Source organism: Cygnus atratus, chromosome 1 (genome assembly GCF_013377495.2).
Source record: "Cygnus atratus isolate AKBS03 ecotype Queensland, Australia chromosome 1, CAtr_DNAZoo_HiC_assembly, whole genome shotgun sequence".
NCBI classification, from domain to species: domain Eukaryota; kingdom Metazoa; phylum Chordata; class Aves; order Anseriformes; family Anatidae; genus Cygnus; species Cygnus atratus.
The window spans coordinates 121,163,856-121,190,976 of record NC_066362.1 but is presented as its reverse complement, the minus strand read 5'-3'; the positions used below and the strand labels follow the sequence as shown (position 1 = coordinate 121,190,976).

The following is a 27,121-nucleotide window of genomic DNA, read 5'->3' as shown; positions in this document are numbered from 1 at the left end:
TCAACTTATTTTTCTACATTTATCAAATGAAAATATGACAAAGAGGCTATTTTACCTTAAATATAACTTCTCTGAGAAGTGAGGGAACAGAAGGGTTCCTATCCACTCCTTTCTTACAATTTAATCTCATTCCAGACTTATAGTCCAGTATCAGAAGTGCTCGTATTCAGAAATTCTAATTTTGCTAATATTGAATTCTTAATGTTATATTTTAAACAGCTTAGTTTCTTAAAACTTATATTGACAGAAATGTTTTTTTTAAGCAAACCTTTCATTTACATTGACTAGTCTCCAAGGTTTTTAGGAAATCTGTTGAAGCCTGAGAGAACTCTCCTATTCTTCTTCTAATTACTAAAAAAACCTATTATTCTTTTAATTCTTAAAAATCTATTCTTCTTTTAATTACTACTACTACTACTAATAATAATAATAAGTAAGTCAGCCCAATGCAGAATAAAGCTCTTACAGAATTTGAAAATTAGATGAATAATGCAGAGGACGCATCACTGGTAAAGAAATACATATCTGCAAAGAGAAAACCAAGCAGAACATGCATCAACACAATGAAAAAAAGAACAGCCTATATCTAGGAATAAAGAACGCAAACCTCAAAGCCTTAAGGACTCTTATAATGGAAAACAACAATTCTGAAAAAGATCTGAAAAGAAGAGGAAAGTGGACAGAGGAAAGTGGTAAAGAATCAGTTATGCCTGGAGTTTTCATTGTGACACAGACAAAGGAGTTAACAAAATCCTTTGAAGGCATATAAAGAAACAGGGAGGCTATACTTCCTCTGTGTTTAAGTGTCACTGAAATTCTGCACCCACAATACAAGAAAGATGTCAGAAAAGATGGACAAAGCCAGGAAAGCAAAGTCACCTGCAACATAGGTTTAACATAATGAGTACCATACAGCTTTTACATTACACGTGGATTGATGCTATACACTAAACAGTATTGATGAGTCAGCTCAGTTCTTTATGAATTTAATCAAACAGTGAGTATGGTTTTATGAAAATCCCACAGAAAACTGGCGTTCTAGTGTTTCCTGGAGCTTTTAAAAATAAACTAGAATTCTATCATGGAAAAACATGGTGACCTAGACGTAGTGCCAGCTGGATTTCGAATATATATCTGAAGTATAAATATCCAGCTAAATAACATTAGCTTTCAGTTTAAACAAAAAAGTCCTATTTATTAACTTGAAATATTCAACATATTCCACTGAACTGACTTTTTCATGGATTTTTTGGGATTGTGGAGAAACAGATAAAGTATATGTACTCTTATATTATTCACTTTTACACTAAAATGATTATGAGGATGATATATTTATTCCTCTGACCATTCTTAATGCTTAGATTAGACCACCATAAGTCCCATTGTTATTAGTCTTGTCCATCATAAAAGAAGCTACAGTAATAACTTCAACAGATCCACAGAGTTTTGATATAAACAAATCAGTAACAGAATAAGGTCTTGGCTATACATTAAACACTACCTCTATTCAATCTTTGCTGGTTAATAATTTAGGATTTGCAAACTGTCAAGTTTTCATGCTCCAAAAGCATTATTTCCTCTAGCAAGAGCATCAAATGACTAGAATTAAGTGTTGGATTGGTTCTCTGTTTTTAAAACTAAATGTGTTCTGATTGGGTCATTACAACTTTTTTTTTTTTTTAATATATTTTTTTTTTTAAACGAGCAAACACAGAGATAGCTTTATCATCCTAATTTCACTGATGTCATATTTGGGCAAAGTCATTGTGTTATTCAAACTTACGAAAACACTCTCATCTTGCAGAGCATTCAGACACCAGTACATTCTCACATAGCTTCCCTTGCTTATGGCAGGGTTGGAGAAAGGTTTTGAGAATCGTAAGTCAGCCATCGCTGAAGGCATGACAGTTACAAAAGAGGCAATGAAATAGGATAGTGACAGCAAATTTAGAAAGTACCAGAGCAGGTTGTATTTGAGGCGGCTTAAGGTTACAACAATATTGCAAGGTACTTTCCCAGGTGCGTAAGTTCCTCTTTGTCTCTAAACCCTGAAATGCTCAGGAGTAATGTAAGGGCTAACAAAAGATGCTCAAGAAAAAGATACGTTTATGCTGTCAGTCATCACAAATGAGAATGTGTCTTCCAAAAGTCAAAACAGTTTAAATAATACATTCTGTGGCTCCAGTATGCTAGAGTACCCACTTCAATAGAATTATATAGTTTTGACAATGTTGTAAAATCAAGATAAATGAAAAAAATATTAAAAGTAATCACAGTAAATATTTTTAGTCTACTCCTACATTCCCTCCTCTGTGTTCATGTCAAATGCAATGATTGCAACCAGTATGATTCTAGCTCTGAGCTCTCGAGGGAGGGCCCAGCTAAAACTAAGGACCCACTACACCAGACAATGTACAGTTACAAACACTACTTGTCCTGAGGTCTTTACGGTCTGATAAAAGCACAACAGTGCTTAGTGTTATCCACAGCTCTGATTCAAGAAATACCAAATAATCATCCATTCAGAAAAGATTTTAATGTGTGCTAAGGATTTTGATGGATTTTTTTAAAGAAGTATTTGAATGGTTTAGCCAAATTTGGAAAGAACCTTGTTCTCTGGAAAATTAGGTCTTTTTTTTTTCTTCTTCTTCTTTTTTTCTTTTTTGTCCTCCCACTCCCCTTTCTTAGGTTACTCCAAAAAGCAATTTGACTTTGAGAACACAAGAAAAGGCTTCAATTCACTAAAATACTGGTACTAAAAATATCACATAAACACTTATTAGCAAACCTTTGTCAATAAACACAACCATTGACATACAATATACAGAACAGATGTTTTCCATTTCAGCTATAAAAAAAAATGCTAAAGGAAAATGTCTTGTGCAAATAATTTCAGATAGGCACCATGCTCACTGCAGAAGTACAGAAAAAATAAAAAGTCTGATCATAAAATTTTTCTATTTCACAATCTCCAGAAACAAGTTGTGATCTAATATCTAATGGCTCCACAAAGGCTGGACAAATGGAACAATATTTGGTTTTCATTTGAGATGTCTGAAGGGACCAAATCATATGATACTGGATGAATGTCATGAAAAAATAAAAGCCAGATAACCTGGCAAAAAAAAAAAAAAAAAAAAAGCAGTAGCTGGCATTAACATATTTTTAGATTCTAGCTACTAAAAGGGAACACAGAAGTGCCCTGTCTTACTATGGAAGGCAAAAGAACATAGCTTATGTGGTGCCAACAAATCATGAAAAATAAATTTAAAAAAAACCTGATCACTTGCTTATATAAAATAGCACCTATTTTTCCAGCTTTCAGTAAAATGAATTTTGTCTGAACTGTCTTACATAACACAGCTGAATAATAGTTACAGTTTCTACCACACTAATGGGAAATTAACATTAAGAGCCCTCTCCTCATCTTAGGACCACAAAAGCATTCTTATTACAGAACTAAATCATTTTCTGATTATTTTAACTTCACTTATAACAGCTGATTTTAATTGTACACTTATGAGCAGATATTGTAAGAAACCTCATATAATGTGAAAATGGCAGATATCTTATATCCTAATATAATCATCGTATATTGGAAAAGCTGCTCTAAATATGTTCTCTTCCATTTCTTCTTTCCCTTCTCCTAGCATTTCTGATGGGACAGAGTCCTGTTTAGATTAACTCGGTGTAAGAGTTTGCCCTTTGTCTCTTCATTAAGAAACCCTCAAGAAACTATTCTGAAATTTTCAAAGTTTTGAGATATGTAAATATCAAATTTAACATAGTCAGATGATGAGTGCAGCAGTCTATTACAATCTTGTTCCAACTGATACATAAACTAGAATTTGCCACACTCCATTGTTCATTACACTCCATTAAATCATTCAATTAGAACGTAAGCTTTTAAATAGTTTGAGTCTGTGAAGCAAACACAACATATTTATTTCTCCTTTACATCAGAATCAAAGCACAATTATTGTTTGAACTTAGAAGATATTCTGCAAATGCAGAAAACTTACTTTTTTTTTTCTTCTTACTATAATGGTCTCATTATTTCCATTATGAAAAGTCAAACAGATTAAAACAATTCTGAAGTTTCAATAGTTTGTTGGGATTTTTGTTTGTTTGCTTGTGAGTTTTTATTTGTTTGTTTGTTTTCAATCAATGCAAGCTAAGATTTTGGGTGAGATGCCACAGCATATTTGTATTGTATTCATTTTTCAGGGGAATAAAAAAAAAAAAAAGATGTTATTGGGTGCTTAGAGGGGAACAGGTGTGGTGTGTAAACCTTAGTAAACAGCTGAGAATTCACACAAAAGAGAAATACCTTAAAAAGGTCCCCCACAATTTAAGACATTTCAACTGGACCTTACAGATAACTACATGATACAAATGCCTATGAATTCTAGCTTCAATACTTCTGGTGTTCACTGAACAAACTGGAAATACAGTTAAACATTTTTATTCTCTTCTACTACATGCAGTGAAACATTCAGTGAATTTTATCTTTGTACTGTAGCAAAATGTCTAGCCCAGTTATGAAAATTTATTCCAGCACAAATACGTTACTTTGTAATGCATTTTGGCTAGCATCGGTGCTGGTTCCCTAGCACTAGTAAGCTTTGAATATTCAAAAGCTGTTGAAAGATGCATAAAATGGAAGAAGGAGCACACCTGAAGTAAATTCAATCTTAAATATTTTAGGTTCCCACACTAAATTAAATTTACCAATTGAATATGAACTTTTTTTTTTTTTTTCTGTAGAAGTTAACGTATCCAATGTCAGTTCATTTTCAAATATTTTGTGTATCTCAGAAAGGTCAGGTGACCTTCGTCCTAGAAATGCCTATTTCTGTTCTTCGTCTGTAAGGGAAAAACACCAGCTCAAGTATAGATGTTTGCTACGGATCTGTTTTGGTGAGATGAATCTTACTTCCATTTACTTGGTAGGAAAGGAGTATGTTGGAGGTTTGCTGTAGGCCAGAAGTAAATATTTTATTTAAACAACTCAAGTGTGTTACTGCTATTTCCACACCTGCTACATTCTGTCTCTGTATATAACATAGCACCTTACAGAAATAAATGAAATGACAAGATCATCCTAAATGAACAATAACTAGTAAAACAGTCTAGTCAAAAACTCCATTCTCCAGCATTAACCCATGACTATTCAAACTCATACCCAACTCCCTTGACTCCTCTCATTGTATCAAAAAAAAATCACAAATAAACACACAAAAAAATAAAACCCACAAAACCAACCAACTAACAAACCAAACAAAAATCTCCATAAAGGTGCCTATAAAGGTTTTCAGTGAAAAGGAACTCACTGTAAAACTGAAAACACCTAAGTGTAAAAGACAAAAGATAGCTTGTCACAGCCTGACAAAAATAGACTTCCAAAATTAGGATGAATAAATTTAGCTTAATATTTTCTAGACAGTTTGAGGGCAGATGCTGATCCTTTGCTATTTGCTTTGCATAAACATTAAGGACTTATACAATGCAGGGTTTGTTTTTTATTTGCTTGTTTTTAAACAGTTTACTTTTTTTTAAAGCAACATGAGTTTATCTTGTTGTTTTGACCAGTGTGCTTACTACAATGTCTTTATGGCCTTAGACTAAAATAAGATGGTTTTGAAAATCAGCATATCAGAATTTGCAAAATCTGTTGTGATGAAAGATTTGAAATAAGCTCAGTACAGCTATCCATGAAAAGGGCCACAGCAAAACCTTTTTACACAACTTTATATAATTAATCTGTGTAGAATGTTTTCCACCAAGTCTTACCTTTCCCTGATTGTTTCACGCAAACAATTTTTAATGGCTAAACTCTCACATCAGAAGACCTAGGAAGATACCCAGGGTGCCCAGTCATTAACTGACACAAATCAAGTCTCATAAGTTTGTATTGTTGGGTCTTACTTTTACATCTATGCATCAATACCCACAGATTCAACCATATGCTATACTGATTGAAGATTCAATGTGAGAAGTACTTTTGAAAGGAGCAAACAAAATAAACATTTTGTTAGGCAAAAGAAAGAATATCGTCTTCCTTGAAAGTAGTCATTCATTCAGTCACTCATTTTTCAAACTTCCAGGGTATGTTCAGATTAACTGCATTCATACCATGGCAAAAACATTTTTTTTTTTAAACTAAACTGTATTATCTGCACACGTCACTGACTATAAGTATTCTAAATAGCCCTGAAACTAAGCCAGATTCATTAGCATGTAAAAATCACATTCTCCATTTCCTCTGTCTTGTATACACTTCTAAAAAATGTTTGCAAAATGGGTATAGACCTCAGATGCCCTTCCAGATCCCCCTATCCCAGTACTCTAACCTTCTCAAATGAACCCCCAAATAGCGAGGCAGTCACAATTAGGTACCAAGAAATCTGTACCAGAAAATCTTGGACAGGATCCTGTCTAAGAACATTGTTTTCTTCTAGACAGAGAAAATGACAAGATTATGCGTTTATGTTAAAACAACAACAAAAAAAGTAAAAGATATCACTATGCGTCTATGCATAGTAGTTATAATAATAGTTATTTCAAAGAGTTTCATAATGAAATGTTTGAAAAATTCATCCTAATTAATTACTCATGAGAATTAACTTGGTTATCTGAATAAACAATGCCAGGATTTACAATAAGATCTGAATATAAGCAATGAATTCTTAATTACTGGTACAAGAGTTGGCAGAAACAAACAATTTTATAGCCTTCAGACATCTTAATGTCCCACTACATGTAGCAAAAACTTACATTAAAGTCTTCTAGTAGGATAAAGTAAATTAGGAATGAAGAATTATTTACAACAGTGTGCAATAGAGAAGAATTAAATATATGATGTAATTACAAAGCAATGCTTCTTATAGGTTAATACAACAAGAAAATATTTTTACTATAAATTCAGGATAAGCTATTTCAATATTTCATCACTGCCATTAGTAGCAGCAACAATTGTGATGAATCTTGTAACAGTAAATGAAAGTTTTTAGGAATTATATATATCCAGAAATGAATTACTTGTAAGGATGTGTAAAATTATAAGAACCACTATACTAAGAAACAATAACAGCAACAACTACAAAACCAAACCAAACAAACAAAACCACCTGTATCTATTTTCAAGGCAACTGGATGCTTTTGTTAATAGTGAAATATTAGCCAATAAGACGTTGCTTCTAGAATAGTGCCATATATGAACTTGCAATGTGAAGGACATTGTAATATCATCAGTCTAATTAAAGACTCTGCTGAAAGAAAAAAAAAAAAGACACTAAATTGGTTTCTCATTGATTCCATTTCTCCTACTTCTCTGAAAAACAAACAAACAAACAAACAAAAAATAACAAAAGACAATAGTCAAAACTGAACCAGATGGAAGAAAATTGATCTAAATGGACAAAAATGGACCATTTTGATCACAATTGATCCCAAATGGTACAAGGAGTATTGGGGATTATCAGCACAGTGGGGAAGTAAGTCTAAAACACAAAATGTAAATGATGAAATCCACAATCATTATATAAAATAGTTTATTTTCACAAGCTTTACATTTGGGAAAATTTAGAGCATGCTATCTACCCACTTACCACTGTGTTTTTGTGGTATGAGAATATGTGGCCTGAAGCACTAAACCAGTTGTTTTTTCCTATATCCTCTGATTCTATTTGTGCTGCATTCCAGAAAGAACTGTTTAAATTCAATGGTTATTAACTCATCAATATCCATATAATCCAATTTAGATATAAAAGAGAAAAATTATTAGCATGACCATGACTTTCAGCACAGAAGCCTGGATTCTCTGTATTTTTTTTTTATTTTTATTTTTTCTTACAACATCTGCAAAGCAAAAATATGAAGTTCCTGACATTATACTGCAGTAGAAGGAAAGTCTAAAGAAGGCATGAGTCATTCACAAGCCTTTTTCAGACTTGGATAAGTACTCTAAAATGTAAATGTTGAACAATTTAATGTATGAACAATTTAAGAGAGACCTGTAACTTAGAAGCACAGTATGCTCAGAAGGCAGAGTATAATTAATAAACTTGCCATCTGATAATTTCAAAATCTCACTGGTTTTAAGGTCTTCTGTGATCATAAAATGTAAACATAATTTCCTTGATATTTATGTCTGTAAATGAAAGTACAAAATTTAGAAATTATTATAGAAAAGTAATATTTTTGAAACATTTAAATTATAGAAAAGTTATAAAGTCCAGTCCTTGCCCATCACTGACCAGTCACAATAGATGAACATCATGAACACAAAGACGTTGTTTCACAATTCAGATCCAATCATTTTACTATTTAAAAACAAAAACCCAAACAAAACAAATGCACACATACGAAATTCCAAACAACAGATAAAATAACAAAATAAAATTAAACCTGCAACCACAAAGTCGATACTAAATAGAGACAGACTGCTGACCAATTCTTAATACCAGTGTAAGGAGTAAATATTTTAGATGTTGTGTATTTTTGAAATAAGGATACTAATTTTAAATTTCCAGGCAATGATTCAGAAACTTGTCAGTCTAGTTCTGATACTTTTGAAGAATTTGTGTTTTTATAGCAGTCAATTTAGCATTTACCTATGGTACCTGAACACCATGTACTCCCACATACACGCACACACCACAATAGTAATTCTTCTTTGCTTCTTCCCTGCATATAAAACTGGCACCAATTTCCAATGTAACCTGTATTTTATTTTTTCATTTTAAATGGAATATATATTGGTGTTGAAAGGCAGACCACAAGAAAAAAATTGAAATGTTGACTTTTAGACAGATGATTGCAAATGATATTCTAACATTCAGCCATGGTAAGATCCAACCCATAAAGTGTAACACCTGAGTTACCTTAATGACAGTATGGATGACGTCTCAGCTGGAACAATATTGTGCTATTTTGGGAACTTGTGTTTTAGAATGAGGCATAGGCACAGGAAACAAGAAACAGACACAGGAATTAAGTGTCAAGTTGTCCAGCTATCATATAAGAGCAGATTAGAAAACTACAGCTTTACCAAAATGAGGTCCAACAGAGGACCTGACTGAAGCCCATAAGAACAGAAAGGAATAAACATCAGGGAGTAGATAAAACTGAGCTACATCTCAGTCTTGGCAAAACAAAAAATGTGTATAAACTAAGTGCAAATAGAGGAGATTGAAGAAGTTGAAGTCCAAGTGAATTAAGGAGTGAAGAGACAGAAAAACTTTTCAACCAGACTAATGAGAGAAAAAAAAAAAAAAAAAAAAAAAAAACAGAAAGAAAAAACCCACAAACCTACTTTCATGACTGAGTTCAATAAGTTTCAAATGAATTATATGATGTGTTATCTGTAAAAAATCCCTTAAAAGCCTATGTCTTCTAATTATAAAAGTCAATTACAATTTCTTAAAAAATGAAATGTGGTATTTCTTTTTCCAACAGCACAGTTCTGCTCTCAAGAAGTCCTAACAAATTTTTTTGCAATAAGAGTATTCAAGTATTCATGACCTGAAATGGAACAATTCTATTATTACGTTTTGTTTACAATATAGTAGATGCATAAATGTTGTGTAATATCCTACTGCATTGTGTAGCAAAAAGGAAACCAAAAAAAAACCAAAACACCTGAAAGAATGTAATTATCTCTTAACCTATATTAACATAATCACCTAATCATAGTGTTGACTGTTTCATTTTACATTTACATTTGACTCCATGTATTTACTGCATGTTAATGAACATACTCATCTTTACTTTTCCAAAGTAGTCCTGCCTAGAAATAGTACTACACATCTGAATATTTGGTGTATTTTTTTTTCCTAAAACAGTTTCTTATTCAGTATAAGACTATTCACTTGGTTGTGAAAGAATTTTCAGACAAATCCTGTTAATTCTGAATATGGTTCACTGAGCAGCATGATGTCATCAATTAAACAAGTTGCTAACCTAGTAAATCAAAACACAGCTGTTTTAACTTTTTAACCTAATGAAAATTCTAATGATATCTCCTGTCAGATTCATAGAAGCCTAATATGTTTCAAACAAGAGGCTTTCCTGCTGCATTGCACTATCAGTGTATGCTGTGTAAGCTTCAGACTCTTTCTGCTAACCAAGAAAATAAAGAGCCAGTAAAGAAAACTGTGACAATGGAGCTTCAGACTGAACATTCTTTCATAAATAAATGTAGAATAACATTTAGTCTGTGTTCTTGATGTTAGTGGAATATTTTCAAGTTCCACGAATTTTCATCAGAAAGGTAGTTTTTACAGTTTTATTGAATTAAATGAAATTTTTGAGACATGCTGGGATTTCTAACACACGGAAAAAAGAAAGAAAATGCTTGATGGACTGCAAAAAGAAAATTTTGGTAGAAATCAATTCTGCATATTGTCCAGAGAAATGGTGGATGCCAAGCGTTCAAGGCCAGGCTGGATGGCGCTTTGGGCAACCTGGTCTAGTGGAAGATGTCCCTGTAATGGCAGGGTAGCTGAACTAGATGATCTTTAAAGGTCCCTTCCAAACCAAACCATTATATGATTCTATGTTCAGATGTTTGCATTATTCTTGTGTTCTAAATATATAAAATGAAACATATTTTTTACATAAGAAGGAGGCTATGTCAAAGAGCAATGTAGAACAGAAGCAGTCTTGTTCTACAATGAAATCTAAGCCTCTTTATAGCAGGGCATTATCTCAGGTTCTTTTAGTATGATATTCAATTCAGTATGAAGTTTCTCCTCAACAGTGAGAAGAAAATTACATCTCTAATCTGTTGGGACTGTGAAATGTTCTAACACATACAGTACATTTATAACATCTATGGCACATTAACTTGGTCTGGAAACCCTCAAAGATCAAAATCTTCACAGAAAGAAAATAATGTTTTAGAAAACTGTTAGCAAAAAAGGAAGAAACACTTTTTTCAGATCTGAGCATACATTTGAAGCTGCTTGAGGACACTAGAATAGTGCAGAGAAGGGTGATGGAGCAGGCAAGGCCAAGCAGAAGAAAGGGTAAGGCTTTGCACTGCCATATTACTGTCTGTCAGATAGGTACTAGAGTGTATATTCGCTTTTCAAAGAAATGCTTAAAACTGTGAGACAGAAAGCCAAAATTTCAGTGGTTTGGAAAAACGCATGATGTCTGCTACTTTTTATATATGCATTAGAAAGCATCTTTATTCCTTTTTTTCGTCCAGATCTTAGACTTGGTGTTCGATGTGGTGATGGTAATTCATAGAAAAATATTTATGAACTATTTTAGCTTCTTCAGCTCAACATATCACTTAGCAGTTATATCATTTTTATATTTTATGATTTGTTTTCCTTTTTGGTTCAGGAATATTACAGTCAAGAAATAGCAGCCTAAATTTTAAAAAGGTAACTTTTAATATTAAAATCCAAAAGACATTATTTATTTATTTATTTTAACTCTTGGCTATAGATTAGTAAAAGCCCAAGGACCAAAACTGTACCTTTAATGTTAGACAGACCTAATTTCTTTCAACCTGAAATCCAATAATTCAATCCAGCAATTCAAATGTACAATGATCAGTTTAACAGTGATTTTTCTTATGCAGAAGTAAGAATTTATGACATGAAACCTGAGTTTAGTCAAGCCATTTTATTCAGCTGAACCTATCAACTTGCAAAATATCAGTTTAGAATTAATTCTTCATACCCATTACCATTTCAATCATACAACAGAGAAATGAAATAAACTACCAAGAAACTAGAGTTATTATTTTCCTTATGTTGCTCAAAGAGCTTGTAAGATGAAAAGCATACAAATTGGAACTGGACACATAGGAACTAAGTGGCTATTCTGTCACACCGCATTTGACAAAAAGCATCCTCAAGGTTCTTTGATTAAAACATGAAACAGGCAAAATGAGCAAGGCACTTGCAAGACTTAGTTCATGAAATATTTCTTGTACAACTCAATGGTTAATCGCATTTCTTCCACAAGATTTAAAAATAAAGCCTGTTACTTTTGCTGGTTATAAACATAAAATGGAAATTAATGGGCACTTTAAATAAAGACCAAATGAGTCCATAACTGTGGTAGTACTACAATATACCATGTAATACTATATTTAATAAGGACAACAGAAATATCTTGCCATAATTGCCACTGAACACTCTACACTAGAAATCCACCTCCAATGAACTGTAAAACTATACAGAGTATCCAGACCAGCAAACTTCTAATTACTGCAGGAAAACAGGAAATGAGTTAATCAAATCATACCTGGAGAAACTGGTTGGTTTTCGCATGACCCACGTCTCCAACCTCTATTTGTGCTCTTGACAGCTTCTCTTCAGTTTCAGTTAGCCAATGATTAAAGCTCTTCATGTCACAATGAAAAAGCCGCCACTTCTCGAAAGATTTGTCAAACCGTCTACAAGCATAAAAGGAGATGAAGTAATTATCTATTTATTGGCACTTTATTTATTTACCACAGGGAAAAAAAAAAAAAGGAAAAAAGTTGGATTTCTGAAATTAAATTTGTGTAATGTTGATGGCATTTAATATTAAAATTTTTAACAGTTGTATCTAACAGAAACATGGTAGTACTTCTGAATAGTGAAAATATTGCTAAACATATGTGTCAAAAATCAGTCATCCATTTTTAATGTTTTTTGATGTTTCAAATGAATTCCATGGTCATAACATGTTTTCAGTTAACGGCTTTATAACCCACTCTAACTCACATCACAGGTTTAACACCCACAGGCCACAGTGTAACTGGGTATATGCCCATATACTTAGCATGAAGAAAACACTAGTACTGCTAAAATGCTCCTAACACAGTTCAGTAACTTGCTGTGGCTACCAACACTGCAAACATTCTCTGCGGGTTAACATACTGGTTTTGTGTTGTGAACATACAACTACTTTCAGATCCCTTTTCAAAGGGAAAATAATTTAAAAGATCTGTGATGCATCTGTACCAACAATACCATAAGACAAAGGATGAAAATCAGTAGGCAGATTCTTGACATGCTTATTTACAAAATTTAGTCCCATGATCCTATTATGATTAAAGGACTTTTCTTTTGTAGAAATATGATTTATAATATTGTATGTAATTGATGCAAAAGACTACATTATTTATGAAATCTGCTTTTGCAAGAGATTCCAGAGAATCTATATGCCCCAAATAATTCCAAGCATATAGTACAATTCGGCTCCACTTTTATGGGAAGAAACTTATTTTTTCTGCCTCCCCAGTGGATACAAATGTCCATCTATTTTTATTGCAAAGAAAAAGGAACTCCCTTCAAAGGACCTTCCACTTCTAGCGTGTAAAGGGAGTATTCTCCTTCTACTTTTATTAAACACTTTTTTATGGTTTTGTGTTTCACTTCAATTTGAGTATTTGATAAAGATACTTATGCAAAAATAAAAATGTCTGAAATACAAGGATGAGTGAAACAAAATTAAGATATTTAAAATATAATTCTGTACAATAACCTAGGATGAAAAATATTACTTCCATGTCTACCAGTATACAGTCCGCTACACACAAGACCACGTAAACACTTCTCGCATTTTGGTAAATCTAATCTGTTTTTGTGCAGAGTGACTGATTAATCTTCTGGTTAAAGATCTGTTGACTCCTGTCAAGTATTAAAGATATGAAATGAAAACAGAATTTATTTTGCAGATGGCCAATGTTTTAAGGAATTCAGTTATCCTACATTTTGGGTTCCTGTTGACAAGATCACTAATCAGAGATTAGCTAGAATGCTTTGTTAGCAGATCACCATTAAATATGTTACTGTTGTTTAGTTTAATAATCCTTCTTTGTAAGATTATAATAGGTTTTAGGGTGTACTTAAAGGATAACAATAAAGATGCTCTATTATTTTTCCAGGAAGTAATCTGGTTCTGTATGGATAAACTGTAATATTCAAACAATTACTAAGAGTTTACCTCACCATATAAAAACAGGTTACTAACAGGGAACACTGGACATATCTTCAATTGTACTGATGACTGATGATTTTTTTGGGGGGGGAGGAAGACAGAAAATATAGATTTTTCTTCTCTTGTTTATATATTCCCAACTACGTTTTCACATTTTAAAAACTTGTAATACTATATAGTATGAATAACATTAATCCCTTCATAACCATCTATGTATGGCTATATATTTTCCTCAGAGTAACCAATTTTGATAAATAATACACTAAACTGAGTTGCGCCAGCAATCAGAGACTTTGAACTTACTCTTATATTTACTATAAGATAGGGAAAATATAAGGCAAATACACAATTAAAGATCTATAAGAAGATTTTTTTTTAATTAAACAAAACAAACCAACAAACAAAAACATTCAACCATGGGAAGTAGTTGAGATAAAAGTACTCTGCCAGTTTGGTGATAAGATGGCCAAGGAGAGTGTTTCCCCTCTCACAAACAAGAGGGGAGATCTGGTAACATCAGACATGGAGAAGGCTGAGGCACTCAACAACTTCTTTGCCTCAGTCTTCACTGCCAATCAGGCTTCCCATGTCTCTTGTTTCTCTGAACATGAAGATGAGGGCTGGGGGAGCAAAGTCCCTCCCACTGTAAGCAAAGAGCAGGTTTGAGATCATCTGATGAAATTGAACAGGTACAAGGTGGGGCCTGGTGCTATGCATCCCAGGGTCCTGAGAGAACTGGTTGATGTAGGTGCCAAGCCTCTCTCCATCACGTTTTAAAAGTCATGGCAGTCAGGTGAAGTCCCCGGTGACTGGAAAAAGGAAAACATCACTCCCATTTTTAGAAAGGGTAGAAAGGAAGACCCAGGGAACTACAGACCAGTAAGCTTCACCTTCTATGCCTGGGAAGATCGTGGAAAAGATCCTCCTGGAAGCAATGTCAAGGCACGTGTCAGTGGATAAGGAATTGGCTTGAAAGATGTACCCAGAGAGTTGCAGTCAATGGCTTTATGTCCAGGGGAGGTTGGTGACAAGTGGAGTCCCTCAGTACTGTTTAATATCTTTATCAATGAAATAGACAATGGGATCAACTGCACCCTCAGCAAGTTTGCAGATGACCCGAAGCTGAGTAGCTGCAGTCAATACAACAGAAGGAAGAGATGCCATCCAAAGGGCCCTGGACAGGCTGGAGAAGTGGGCCCATGTGAACCTAATGAGGTTTCAACAAGACTAAGAGCAAGGTGCTGCAACTGGGTCAGGGCAATCCCAGACATGAGAACAGACTGGGAGAACTCACTGAGACCAGCCCTGTAGAGAAAGACTTGGGAGTTCTGCTGGACAAAAAGCTCGACATGAGCCAGCAGTGTGTGCTTGCAGCCCAGAAGGCCAACTGCATCCTGGGCTGCATCAACAGAGGAGTGGCCAGCAGGTTGAGGGAGGTGATTGCCCCAATCTGCTCTGCCCTTGTGAGGCCCCACTTGGAGTACTGCATCCAGGTCTGGAGCCCCCAGCACAAGAAGGACGTGGGGCTGTTAGAGCAGGTCCAGAGGAGTGCCATGGAGATGATCAGAGGGCCGGAGCACCTCACCAATGAAAAAAGGCAGAGAGAACTGGGGATGTTCAGCCTGGACAAGGCTCCTGGGAGACCTTATTGCAGCTTTTCAGTGCTTAAAGGAAGCTTGTAAGAAGATGGAGTGCAACTTTTTGCTCAGGCAGATGATAGGACAAGGGGGAATGGTTTTAAACTAAAAGAGAGGAGATTTAGATTAGAGATTAGGAGGAAATTGTTCACTCAGAGGGTGGTGAGGCAGAATAGGTTGCCCAGAGAAGCTGTGGATGCCCCATCTGTGGAGGTGTTCAAGGCCAGGTTGGATGAGGCCCTGGACAACCTGGTCAAGTGGGAGGCACCTCTGCCCATGGCAGGGGGGTTGATCTTGAAGGTCCCTTCCCACTCAAGCCATTCTATGATTCTATGACTGCATGAACAAATGATCAGTCCTGCCATTAAAAACAATGACAAAAAGATAAAGAAAGATGCAGCCTGGTACAAAACAATCCTTCCTAACATTCAGGATACAGTCTTACTAGCTAAAACTAAGAAATGGGGGCAGGGGAGTCGGTGGGGAGGGTGAGGGGGGGAGAGGAGACTTAAGAACGAGAATTAATTTACGGAAGGACTCCTCTAAGCTTCATGCACTGATTGTCTTCCCACAGGAGCTAAGTCTCTGTTCCCTACAATAGCAAGCTGTATTAAGTTTTTAGTATACCGTGAGACTGTTTATAAATAGTATTCTCCCATATTTTATTTTGGAACCCAGAACCAACCAACCAAGAAATTGTCAGAAAATACCAAATTAAAAAAAAAAAAAATCAGCGCACAAACCCTGGAAAATAGAGATTTAGAGTAATTTCTGCACAATAGTAGTTGGTGGAATATGTGGAATACGGCTGTTGAGGCATCAGATTGAATACTACAATACATTTTTCAAAAATAAGCACAGTTCATGAACTTGAAATATTTTTGTTGCACATGTTAGAGAAGAGATTCATTTGAAAACATCTTACAAAAAAATAAAAAGTGTTATGGTAATCAGATATCTTGTATACTGCTGTAACATCTTATACCACTATAGCTTTCTTCAGTGTTCTCTTCCCTTCACACAGTACAACCCTTTTCAGATGGCTAGGTATTTGAGTTGTGTCCTTTGCATTTTTTTCTATTTATGAAGCAATGCCAATTGGAGACATGCCAGTTTTCAAAACACTGGCTGGAAAATGGTCTGCTTTTCATTGCTGTTATGAAACCTGGCTATAATCATAATACAACTCTTACTAATGTTCAAAATGCCGTGAAGACGCACCTTAAAATTCCTAGGAAATTTTATGACAGTTCTACTTAGCTACAGGTGAACACGGGAGTTGTGCAGGATCTGCCACGTGTGTTGCATTTCTTAGCATCATTGTAAACAAAGACTATTGATCTAATTAAAAACTGTAGTCAATCGCCTAACTCATTTATTAAAATGATCGTGATGATTTTTCAATTATCATGCTATTTTTCAAAATTAGACAAAACTGAAAGGCACTTTTTTTTTTGTAACCTTACTTTTCTCTGAATTAAATGGAAAAGTCTTATTTTACATTTAAGAATATCACATGGAAAATAAAAGTTAAAATCCATTTCTTTTGGTCCAGTATGGTTTCTCATTTTGAAAACTACATTAAAGCAGAACTCCTCCTATTCCTCAGGAAATGAAATTACTTTTCTCAGCATGAGGAGGTTTATCAGCAGCTTAAATGCAAAAATTCAGTAGGGGTTGATATTAATATCATGGAATTTGCATTCCAACACTTGCAAATTGAATCTCCCATCACTCTCCATTCTTCTTCCCTTTGGTTTGGATACTAAAAGTTGCAAGGAGAAGAAAAGACAAAAGTTGCAGGGAGAAGATATGTACAGTTAAAACTTACACGTTGAAATACTAGTGCTTGTTGTTCAGGTCTTAAAAACAAACAAAACTTTGCTACCCTTGGTATAATAAGTATTAAGCATTGGTGGGGGGAAAAAAAAAAGTGGGAATTTATGGACAGGCAAATCCACTAAAATCAGTGCTCCTTAGGTGATTAGCTGTACTTGAACACTATCATGCTGACAAGATAAATTTTTTTGCTGCAGTGGCAGCTCCATTCTAAATGGGATGGAAGGGAATGTCACCGTGCAGCTTCGTGCTCACACTGTGTTTTAGGGGACCACTTCCAGAACACCGCCTATGTATACCCAAGTGAGAGCTCCCCCTGCTAAATCTGTGTAATACAGTATTTTATACACAGTACTAATTTAAGTAGTTTTCTAATTTTTTTTTTTTTACCATCTGCAGTCCTGTTAATATGCATTAAGATCAAAACCCACAAAAGCAGAAGAGTAAACTCAACATACGTTGAGTAACTGCTAAGATGTTGAAGTCTTGACACAGCAGAATGTAGATAGAAAAAATTAATAAGTGAGTACATAAAAGAGAAATCCTCTGAGAACTACGAAAGTTCATGAAAACTACGTCTTCCTCAAGAATCCCCAACCACACAATTTGGAGGCTAGGAAAGTATTGTTACAAGCCTCACAATTCTTAAACTCTTACCTAGGGATCCAGCCTTGTTTGCAGTCAGAGACAAACCATTGAGCTAAAACAAACAAACAAAAAATGTGTATCCACTCATCTGTATCTTCATCTATTAAATCCCTTTCCCTTTGATGACCACATGTAGAAATTGGGGCAGATAATAGGTGACTGTCCAGTATCTGGGCAGTATTTCCTCTTTATTTGTTACCCTGTCCTGTTTTTCTTAACATACACTTGATAAGAAGATAGAAGAGAACACGCTGAAGCCAAGCATGAAGTTCCATGTAGACTCCAGACTAGAATGGATGACTTGCATAAATTGCAAAGGGCTTAAGCAGTGTACATGAGCTCTGACACTTATCAAGCTAGCCTTATTCTTCTAATTTGAAAGTTAAAATTAACAATTAAAAAAAATGGTACACCTGCCTAACTTTTCTATATACACAGCTCCTTCAAGACAGTGCTTAACATGTTCCCTCCTGGGATGTCAATTTCCTTTTTTCTCATTAGTACATAATGGATTTTTTTATATTTTTTTTTTTTGGGGGGGGGAGGGGGCACTCTGGAATGCAAAAAGCAGCCAAAGGCAACTCCTGAAGCAATTTGCAGTGCAGTTTACATTAAGCTATAAAAGTATTGGCACTCTTCCTTCAAAGATGATCACGTTCCTAACTCTTCAGACTTGACTTGGAGGGGGAAGAAAGCAACTCAGAAAACAACATCAAATTAGGTATAAGCAAAAACTGAAATTCCTTGGTAGTATTGTACCTGATATTGCACAGCTATTTACGGATGTTAAATCAGACATGATTTCTGTGGAACTCTATACAATGTGGTTGTACTTGATGTTCCAAGTCACAAGGCTGGCATCTTTTGGAAGTTACCAAAATGTAGATGAAAAACTTTTGAGTAAAGGAAAATCACAAACATTAGACAGGGTGCAAAAGGTTTTTGGTTTGTTGTCTTAGAGCAAATAATCTTAATTTTGCATCTGTGTCTCAATTTGTTCCCTGAAATTTTGATGTAATTCCTTGATAAACTGTGAAATCCACTTCTATGATCTATTCTGCTTTAGCAAAGCTTCACAGCCAGTTGGCCTACATGAAAAAGAACACTATTAGTTATAAAATTTTCTAAGTGTCACAACTTACATCATTAAAAGCTTAATCGTTAAAGACATTCAGTCTTCATCATATTGCAAAAATATTCAGGAAACTTTATTTCTATAGTGTTGCTAAACAACATACTGTAGGATTATGTTAATATTAACCTACAAATTATGCAATTTTGTCAACTTGATTCAGCACAATTAGCACCTTGTAAAAACACATAAAACTTCAAAGTAGTATAAATAATTATGTATTAGTGTGTGAGAGCATTAACTTTAATACTTAGGGCCACTCTTTTAGATAATAAAACATGAAGACCTGTTTTTGTCAAGTATCTTCTGCAATTAAATTGCTTAAAGAAACAACTAACCCATTTCCAGAGGATTTAATGTTTTTATTTTAATTCACAGAATTCATCTTTTGAGTGTTTAATTTATATTTAATTTAGATATCCTCACTGCATTTGGACTAAAAGCGATGATCTCATTTTAGACACTGATACATCTAGATCTTGCTCCCAGGTTTTGCTGTACATTACAGGTCCATTCCAGGACATGGCTCAGCTGTACACATTCTATCCACACCTCTATCACCTTACTTTCACCCACAAAATAGCAAATAATCAGAAATAAAAAATAAATTGCAACTGAAATAACCATTAGAACAATGCTATCCATCACTACCAAATGTAATTTATCTCCTCTTCCCAGAAAGCAGGTTCTGTGGCACAACATATAAATTACGAACAGTATAAGTTGCAATTAAATTATAAACATTTTTCTGTCTTGAATTGTATTTAAGTTCTTGCCCCTGAAGTCTGCAACTCAATTTCCCATCATATAATTTCTGATATCATACCATTTAGTGTCAATCACTGTACCAAAGACAAAGACAATTAAATTGTCTATGAAAAAGCAAGATCATGTTAGTCATTGCTGTTTTTTAGGCATGCAAATTCATTTTTATGAAAAGTGAGAGAACAAGAAACTTAATAAAAATTACAATTAATTATTATACTAAAACTCTATTTTGTTCTAATGGATGATGCATTGATTGTTTAAAAAGAAACACTTCACATAATTCATAAATCATACATTGTTCTTCTACACTAAGTAAGATTATTTACAACGTATATTAATTTGAACTTCATAATTCTTTTTTTTTTTTTTTCTCCCCCAAGGTTTTCCCTCATCAGAGCAGAGATGAAATGATGTGTTTTAGAGAACTTTGCCTAGGCACCTGTATTTAAAGAAGGTAACTACTTTTTTTCTAGAGAAAATAAAAAGCATTTGATTAATCATTTCCTAGGGAAGAGAGTAGCATATTGCAAGTCCCTTACACAAAATAAAGTATTAATGCAATTGGTAATAACACAACAAATTCCATAGCTTGCTAAAGTGAAACTATAAAAATTGCCACAGTAAGAAATCCACTAATCACACATTTTAAAGAGCATACATGAAAAGAACAGTTGCTCAATTTTACAGAAAACCTAATTAGTATATATGCCTACATACAAAAGGTATGTAGGCATCTCATCCACACGGTGGGTTAGAGTGTACGCTGTGCTCCCAGTAGGATGCACCAATACATTATTACTACCCACCTTATGGTAGCATACAACTGAAAAAAAAACAACAACATATGAAAATCACATTAAATTCTGACTAACCATCTGAGCCCTACATACACCAACAAACTCTGCACATTACTTCACCCACCCAAACCCTTTGCAGAGCTCCTTAAGGCCAGCTCTGATATTGCCCAGCTGTATTACCTGGCAACAGACTTTGGTGAGCCCAGCTACATAGCGAGAAAGAGCAGTGAAAAGCCTCACCTAGGGTCTCTGCTCTAGGCTTTGGAGACATTTTTAAGCTCACGCCTTCACCTGGGCTACTCTGCAGTTATGCACCTGGCATGCCTCCCACACACCACCTCTGGACACGGTGGGACAAGGCCACTGGGGAAGGTCCCTACTCACAACACTCTACCTTGGACCCTCAAACAACTCATTTATACAGTTGTAATGCCCTCTGCTACTACCTGAAGACTCAAAATGCCTGTGTGCTCTTCTTTAAGCAATGAGCAAATATTTCTACTTTCCTTCAAAATTCCCACACCTGTCCCCATAGGGTGGTGGCTGGAAGGTGGGGCAGCTGGCCTGGAGGACACTGCCATTTTTCTGGCAAGGCGAGTTACTCTGCCTGGACTGCCCAACTGCACTCCTGTCCCACAGACTGAGCAACTATTAACCTGAGTATGTTAGACAGACTCCTAGAGAGCCACTTCCAACTTGGTTTCATCCAAACTGAACCCAGTGTGTGGACTTACTCTGAGCCAGAGCACAGTGGACAGGAGATCGTGACCCAAATCAAAATCCTCGTGGTTGTATTCCAAGCTAACACTGTGAAACGCAGCAGCATGTTCTGGTTCCCCAGTTTTGCTGCAGGTCAGATCCATTTTGGGACAAGACTGAACTGCACATATTCTCCTCACAGCCCCAAACGCTGATTTCTATGCAAGAAAACTTTGTGAGTGGACCACATTGAACCCGTGGTGTATTCTAGCAACTGATAGGTCAGCAATGTGATGCCTGCTCTACTGCATTTCCAAGTCCTTCCTTTCCAGTTTGGAGGTGGATGTGGTGAGATAAATATATATATATTTTAATTTAGAGCCAACTCATAATAATTGTATGTGTGATTAATTGGAAGTATAAATTAATAAAAAGAAATGGTGGTTTCTACAGCCTAGACACAGAAACAGGCGCTACACTCAGATTCATAGAAAACTGACAAGTCATGCCCAGCTGGGAGAAGACAGCTCTCACAAATTCCCCAAATTACTCATATCATAATTCATAAATTAATTTCATTGAATCTGTGGCCCACAAAATAAGTATGTGTAATGCAATATTGAGGGTATATATTACAGGATGTCCCCCAAGTATTTGCTTGCAATTATTATGAAGTATTTAAATCCCATAATTTCCCATGACAGAACTATAGATTTTCAGTTCAACCTGTAACGATGTATAATGTATCTTCCAAAACTGCCTTGTTCAATTCTCTGTATCCACAGCCCATCTCAAAGTCCCTCTGCAATGGTGGCTTCAGAGCAGAAGGAATAACAGAAAACTGATTACACCAATTTATGCTAGCTGCTGACTCCCTGAGCCTGAAAGATGTTGTAGACATACACCTTTTATCCCATTTAAGGTATGGCAGATGTGTTCAAAAATACACATACTGGCATAAGAAAATCAGTCTTCCTAGTATCACTGAAAATCACAGTAATAACAGAGTACTTAACATTACCTTCCTAAAACATTGATGCCTGTATTTCTGCTAGGTGTTTTTTACCTTTCAGAGTTTTTCAGTCAGTTAAAAGCCTGATGTATTTTTCTTAAAACTTTATAATAAAATTTCATTTAAAATAGCTTTTCCCTTTCGTTTGACAATTCATTTGAGAATCTTAAATCTGAGTGTTACTAAGTTTTAAGGGAAACATACAGTAAACAGTTCTATGTTACTGAAACTAAAAGGTTGATGAAACTTACAGAAATTTGGGGGATAGGAAAATTCCCACAGCAGTGGGATAAATGAAGAAAATTGTATTAAGAGAGAGAACATGCATCATACTACTACCCAGGAAAAAGTATTTGAGTCATAAAGAGCTTGTTTGGATACAATATTTTACCGTATTTTTTCCATGTTTAACAAAAATATCTTAAATATTTGTGATACCAATTAGTACAACAGAAAAACAAATAAGAAAACCTTCTATACAAAGACAGCATGTGTTTAGAGTGGTGGCATTTGAAAACTTGCTTTTGAGGTTTGCCTACTGTAAATGATCGTTTACTGTAGTTAAATAAACTATTTGCAATATTCAGGATAAACAGAAAAAATGCAGTGCATTTTGTGGAAAAGAAGGTGAACAGTAAAGGTTCCCAAAACAGTGGCGAGTAATATCATCCAAAAGCTCAAAATATTAAATGGGGGTGGTTAAGGGGCACTTTATGTGTATGTTTATATACAAGTATATATTCTCTATAAATATACATATATGTTAATTGCATGTATTCATCTACAAATATAAATGTTGAGTATTATGTATACTAGTCTTGTGAATAATGAAAGACCTTAGACACTCTTACTTATCAAGCTAAAGTTCTTGCAATATTAATTAATAGCAAAAGCCATTTTAGCTAACACTTGTGATTGTGCTACTGCTAATACAGAGAATTTGAACAATGTGTAGTTCCCTAAAAGGGACAACACCAGGCCATTATTAACTATATCATAAAGAAGGTGAAGTAGAGAACAGGTGCTCAGTAACTTGATAACTCAATGAAAAATAGAGTGATTGCTTTCACCTTCTCAGCCAAATTATGAATTTAGAGACTAAAGTCCTGAGCAAAGTGACTATATGTTATCGCCAGTCTAATAAATATTTGCCTTGTCATTTACTTTCAAATCAATGTAATATATTCCTAGACAAATAAGACCTTCTAATGACAAAACCCCTGTATTCTTTGGGGACCTGGAAGTACATTTGCTGATGATAATTTCATTTCCTCTTTATATTGTTGATTTGGAGCTTGTTGACACCGATACATTTTCTGGATTACATAATTGTGTAGCTCAAATTAACAAAGGAGTAAACTGTTTTCATTTCTATGCTGTAAGAGTGATTTAAAAGCAAAAGCCTTTCGCTTCTGTTTTTCAAGGATTGATTGTATGCATCTGTTTGGAATATGTAGTCTTAATGGATGTGGTACATGCAATGCAGGGAAGAATCTCAAATGCATTTTCATACCAGCCTGCCAGCTATACTAATTCTGGCACAAGAGTGCTGCTTTTAGACATAATTATTTTTGTACTCTTTTGAGTGGAGATTTACTACGTTCTCACTCTGGCAGCCAAGGTAGCTTGAATTTCTAGGAATCTCAGATGAATGGCTAGAGCAGACCAAATCTACATGAATGAGATTTACTGCATATGGACTGCAAATGTTGCAGTGTCACCTCAACACTAGTTCTCAGATCTGAAAAAAAAAAAAACACAACAGGTATGTAGACATAGGGTAAAATAGAGAGGTAAAAAATAGCTATCTTTATTAGCTCAGCCAGTTTGACTATAAGAGTTGTAGGATTATAATATATCAACTCATATTATATTTGTTAAATTATGATGCAGCCAGTTAATTAGCTTCACTCCCCCCCTCCCCCTTTCACTCCCATTTTTCCCCCAGAGAAAAGAACTGAAGAATTATCAGGCCATTGGAAGGTAGAACATGAAGCAGGGGCATGTGGTCAAAGACACAAGCAGCATTTTCCCATGGAAACAGAACGATCTGCACCATTAAGGGTTTACAATATCTGTAGTCAGAAAATGGTACTTAAGAGGCGTAAAATGCCATGTTTGACATTGAATGATCCAGAAACAGGATTTATCCAGCATTAGACATCTGGCATTATATATATATACACATGTATGTTGATGTATACTATATCTATACATATATATGAATATATAGACACACATATATATACTACACTATTTATAACATATTTCTAATCATCCATTCACCAGATTAAAAAACTTTGTAGCAAGAAGAGATGAGTGATAAATAACCTTGATCAGGAAAATAAAGTTGCCAAGATTTTTTTAAGATCACGAAGTTGTAAAAACTTTTAAATCAGAAACTGCACAAAATGAAGATTACCTCCATAGCAACCGTGATTGAAATCCATCTGCATAAATGCACCCCAATGGAGCTCATAAAGCCATCTAGTCACTTTAGTGTTCCTTTACAGTCAATGTAGAGGACAGATAATATCAATATCTAAATTCAGGTATAGATAGTATAGATATAGTGCTAAATATAGGTATACTGACTTTGCAGGGGCATGCATAATTGCTGATTCCCTTGATACTGCAGATACTCTCAATCTTAACAAAAAAGCAAACATTCACATTTCTTTCTGCTCTCCGAATGTGGCATGGAAATGAGAAATTTAATTCTGTGCATTCAATTCTTTTTCTAGCCCAACAGTTTTTTGGTCATAAGGAGGCCAAAGTCATGTGAAAGCAGGGAGATATGAACTTACACATGTTCAGCAGACACAACAGGAATTTGTAAGTATTGACAAGTAACCCTTGTTTCTCCTTCAAATGCTTGCCCATGTTTGTATGGTCAACTTGTGCATAGACTGCTCTCAAAACTGACAGCTCCAGAGTGCTTTGGAGCATATAATATTCTGCCTCCAAATTATGATCAGTCTTACGAAATGATTCAGATCTTCTAGCGTCCTAAGCACTCCTGATTCATAGATTACTAGGAAGTGACTCTGACATTGGATGCAATAATTTCGGAATTTAGCTGACTTTCAATGCTGATAAGGGAAATCCAGTCACCATATTTGCTTGTATAGCACAATTTAGGAGTATTGTAACATGCTACCTTTGGAAGTTAAAGAGAAATGGTGACATGATCTGAAAATCCAATATACCGATGCTGTATTTGGAGACCAAAGACCATTTGCCCATGGATTAGCTGAGCAAGTAACTCCAGGCAAGGAAAGGGGTGTCTGGATCTAGTTGGTTGCTGAAGACAAATGGGCGGCCTGAAGGCTTGACTTGTTACCATTGAATAGAAATTACGATGGATAGTGGAATTGTTTTTCATACACTTAGACCATGCTTGGACTGTCTGAAGCCATGGCGGGGTGCAAATAATGGAAGAGTCAGCAATGCAAGTACACGCTACCACTATGCTAATTTGGGCAACTTTATAATGACTGGATTGAATAGCTTCCAGAAGAACTGCTAGTTCCCGAGGTAGCTCTCAGAGCTACCAACAAGAGAGGTTTAGTAAAGAATCCCATTTGCATAGTGCTTCTGCTTGTTATCATTGATCTCAAGGAGTAACATAGCTGTGAAGTTAGCATGAATTCTGGCAAGAAAGTTTTCTTAAAAAAAAAAAAAAAAAAGTTGAGGTGAAGCTAGAGGCCAGCTCTGTACCATGGGGGATGGTCAACTACTTCTGCAAATGCCTTCATGAATCTTTCTGGGCAGTGGAAAGTCCAACAGCAAGATGACATGGTGGTGATATGTATATGCAACCATTAAAGGAGAGACAAAACCTTTCATTTGTTTTATGAACAATAAAATCTGCAAGTACCACATTAAGAAATTGCACATCCTTTTCTTAATCACCGGGGAGAAAAAACAAAACAAAACAAAACAAACAAAAAAACAGAGTACCAAGACTGTAAGGTTATGCAGATTAACACTAAGATAGCTAAATTTACTATAGTTTCTGTTTTTATTTATCTCCTACCTGAAACCAAATTTTTAATTGTTTTTTCTTTATTAGAATATAGAAGCTAAACAGAAATCTAGTCTTTTGGGAATGCAGCAGCATAGCACAAATCAATACAAGTTGAACAGACATAGCCCATTTATCAGAAGCTCAAATATTACAAGGCTCTGATCTCTCATATAGTCTGTGTGTTATTCCTCCTGAACTATGAGAATTTGTCACAAAACTAAAGATACGAAATAGAGTTTAATAGGACACTTCATTTTAAAGTGACTGGTTCAGTTTAACAGTATTTATTCATTCACCGTAAAGAAAGTAATTAGTAGAATATTTGCGTATTTGGATTAGCAGTGTTTAAATTAGTCATAACAATATTATAGGCTTGTTTACTGGTTCATTTAAACTTTGCATTGAGATATTAGAGCTCTATTTAATAATATAATGAATATATTCAGTTTTCCTCTGATTTGAATATAACAACCTTCACGTTCCTGTACAACATGTAATTATTATCTTAAAGAATTAAAGCCAGATTTTGTGCATAAGAAATTATGCAGAAGAGAAAAATATAGATTTCCAAGCAGTTACAGTTAATTTGCAGTTAGTAAGTATCTCAGC

General features: G+C 34.9%; 1 protein-coding gene across 1 annotated transcript in view; it reads right to left on the bottom strand.

The window, feature by feature from the left end:
- Window positions 1-27,121, bottom strand: part of DMD (dystrophin) — a 1,075,555-nt gene that overhangs the window by 576,848 nt on the left and 471,586 nt on the right. The window contains 1 exon segment of the mRNA XM_035542302.2: window positions 12,268-12,418. Coding sequence (XP_035398195.1) covers window positions 12,268-12,418 — 151 coding nt within the window.